The sequence below is a fragment of the Phodopus roborovskii genome, unplaced genomic scaffold (assembly GCF_943737965.1).
Source record: "Phodopus roborovskii unplaced genomic scaffold, PHOROB, whole genome shotgun sequence".
Classification (NCBI taxonomy): Eukaryota; Metazoa; Chordata; class Mammalia; order Rodentia; family Cricetidae; genus Phodopus; species Phodopus roborovskii.
This window is the reverse complement of record NW_026126433.1, coordinates 35,910,062-35,913,375: the sequence shown is the minus strand read 5'-3', so window position 1 is coordinate 35,913,375 and position 3,314 is coordinate 35,910,062. Positions and strand designations below refer to the sequence as shown.

Genomic DNA, 3,314 nt, shown 5'->3' with positions numbered 1-3,314 from the left:
TAGGAAGGCAGAGTTGGGATAAACAAAGAAGACTGAGGGGAAGAGTAGAAAGAGAACCTTACATCTATTCTGTGTCATCCCCAATTGATGTAGTTTCATTTCATCCTTTTAATTCTAAGAGACAGGCTTATTATCCCTGGTTCACAAAAGAGGAAATAGAAATGCAGAAAGGTTAAGTAAATTTCTAAATGTCACCTGGCTGGTGTATGTTGTTAGCAAGATTCAACAGCAGCTCTTTGTAAAATCACACTAGCTCCAAAGAAAAATGGAAAAGGGGAATAGATCATGAGAAATGATGGATACTGGGATATCAATTTTGATGATGTCATACAGATTTCACTTCTTCAAATATACACAAGAGTTCTGCAGAACTATGCTTAACCCTGGCAATTTTCCCTTGAAAACAACTGGAACAGGTTGGTTTACAGAGCAACCAGCCAACTCAGACAAGGATTAAAACAAAGCTTGTCAGGTAATTGAGAGGTATATTTTCATTTTATTGGAAAGTTGCCTCCCAGAAAGCTTAAAATCTGGATAAAGGAAGAAAATTAGGTAGAGAATATTATATGTTCATACGGGTTACATCTCCTGTATGACATTGTGCTAGAGGGGAACTGGAATGGTCGTAGTCCTTGAGAGGTATTACTGTTTTCAACTAAAATGCTCTCTATTGCTTTTTCATTTGCTTAGAGAATTTCTGTTGGTCTTTCAAAGCCCAGTTTAGACATTCTTGGTGTAAAATTTTGTGTAGATAAGGAAGGAGCTGCTAATGGCTGCCTTCAGAAGAAAACTACCATAATTTGAAACTACAATTTTAAGACTGCATTAAAGTCTGTGGTTATCAAAAACCACTGTCTCATCATTTTTTCTTGGCTATTTCACTCGAGATGTATTTCCATTTACAAGGCAAATAGGATTACAGGAAAAGATAGCTGTCAGTGAAATAACTAGTTCTTTATTCTACATCAGGGAATAAATGACCATGAAGGCTAAGATAAGAAACAAACTGTGTTTCCATTATCATTTCCCTCCCAGGTGACCCTTACACTTTGAATGAGTGAGAACAGAAAATAACTCAAACTGCCCAATCTTCTCTTTTCCTCTCCCTTTGAGTTTGTGCCACTCATGTGTTGATCTGTAAGTGTAACTTCAGAAGCCAAGTTTGTTTTAGAATGCTAATTTCTATGAAATTAAAAACATTTTCTGTTTCTTTTTTTTTTTTTTTAATCAACCTTGAAAGTGACCTTCCTTACGCCTCAAAAGTGATTGAGTGTTGGTTGGCTATAACTCAGCACAATGATGGAGCACTGTAGCAATAGGAAGTTTGTGTCTTCACCATCATTCATTTTTCACTCGGGGACGAGCTCTTTGTATCTCCAAAAACTTTCTTTCTTATGGAATATGACTATTGCTCAACTTTTAAAGTTACGGCTTAGAATGTAAAGAGTCTCACAATCATTGGATGAGCATGTTAGCACCCGGACACAGTGTTGGGCAAGGTCAGAGTGTGTTGCAAATGTAAGGAGGGCACAATAACATCCAAAATAGAGCTGCCTATCTCATAAGAGAAGTGGCACAATCTCAATATTGAATCTGTATAGCTAGCTTTCCCTTCCTTTAACCATAAAGAGATCAAAGAAGAGAAAGAAAAGCTTTCACCTCTGTGTTCCTTGGGTACCACTGAAGCGAGAAGTGGGAACACATGAGTCTGAGAGCAGAACCCAAGAGAGCAGACAGGACAGCCTACAGGAGAGAATGGGTGACTCTACAAAGTCATACAAGAGGACTCCCTCATGGCTGCTGAGTGCCTGACAATCCAGCTAGCACCAGTCATCCTTCATGTCTCATATCTTCCCTCCCTCTTCAAAAATCCTTTTAAACTTTTCTATTCTCTATAAGAAAGTAGGACTTGTATGATGGAAAAAGTAGAAGGTACCATGGGAAATGATGTACAGTATCCAACCACCACACACATGTCTTGTAGGAGTGAAGCTGTTACAGAATACAGTGACTGTGACCCAAAGCCACTGTGCCACAGAAAGAGCAAAGCAAAGTGTAGCACAGGGGACAAAGTGAGTGCCATGCTAGTCATCATGACTCCTTACCCATCTCCTAAATGCTCCTTTGGGAAAACTAGAAGGGTATCAAGGATCCCGTAGCTCACTGCAATCTCAATTGCAGAGCAATTGAACTATGTGGGTTTATTTGCAACTATCTGGGTCTAATAATCTTAGCTTTTGCATCTTTGAAAGCAGAAACTTGTTCTCTGCACTTTGTCTTGTTTTCTGTACTTGCTTGCTAAAATATTTATTTATGCCAAATACTGAGGAAGGAAAGGAGGGAAGGGGAAGAGAGAAAGAGAAGAAGAGAAGACAGAAAGAAGTTTGTTCACCAAATAACTCAAGATTTGACTCTATAAAGCAATTTTTTTGAACTTGAAGATACTAGTTCATAAAGAATAAAAATAAGGCTTTTGGCCGCGGCAGCCATCTTCCAGTAACTCGCCAAAATGACAAACACCAAGGGAAAGAGGAGGGGCACTCGCTACATGTTCTCTAGGCCTTTTAGGAAGCATGGAGTTGTTCCTTTGGCCACGTATATGCGAATCTACAAGAAGGGTGATATTGTAGACATCAAGGGAATGGGCACTGTTCAAAAAGGAATGCCCCACAAGTGTTACCATGGCAAGACAGGAAGAGTCTACGTCACTCAGCATGCCGTGGGCATCATTGTAAACAAGCAAGTTAAGGGCAAGATTCTCGCCAAGAGGATTAACGTGCGGATTGAGCACATCAAGCACTCTAAGAGCAGAGACAGCTTCCTGAAGCGGGTGAAGGAGAACGACCAGAAGAAAAAGGAAGCCAAGGAGAAGGGCACCTGGGTTCAGCTCAAGCGCCAGCCTGCTCCACCCAGAGAAGCACACTTTGTGAGGACAAACGGGAAGGAGCCTGAGCTGCTGGAGCCCATCCCATATGAATTCATGGCCTAATGTACAAAAAGAAATAAAGACCTGGACTGTAAAGGGTTTTTCTTAAAAAAAAAAAAAAAAAAAGAATAAAAATAAGTTGAAGAAAGCACTCCATATATATTACTGATGAAGATCTTGGCTCCTGAAACACCAGGGAGAAAGTATGAGCTGAGGTCAAGAACTTAGTATCCTGGACTTCCAGAATATGAACACAGCCCCCTTCTGTTGGCTTGATGGAGATAGCGTCAGTCAAAGAAACTCAAGACCCAGTCTCCACGTGAAATTTGCAGCAGTGTTGCCTTCCACAGAGACAGTGGGACTAGTGAACTTGCCCAGAACAAACATT

At 40.4% G+C, this 3,314-nt stretch overlaps 1 protein-coding gene across 1 annotated transcript; it reads left to right on the top strand.

Moving 5' to 3' along the window:
- Positions 1 to 2,474: 2,474 nt before the first annotated feature.
- On the top strand, positions 2,475 to 3,027 carry LOC127223512 (60S ribosomal protein L21). The gene has a single exon (XM_051186154.1). The coding sequence runs from the start codon at positions 2,510 to 2,512 to the stop codon at positions 2,987 to 2,989; it is 480 nt and encodes a 159-aa protein (XP_051042111.1). The 5' UTR covers positions 2,475 to 2,509; the 3' UTR covers positions 2,990 to 3,027.
- Positions 3,028 to 3,314: the final 287 nt, after the last annotated feature.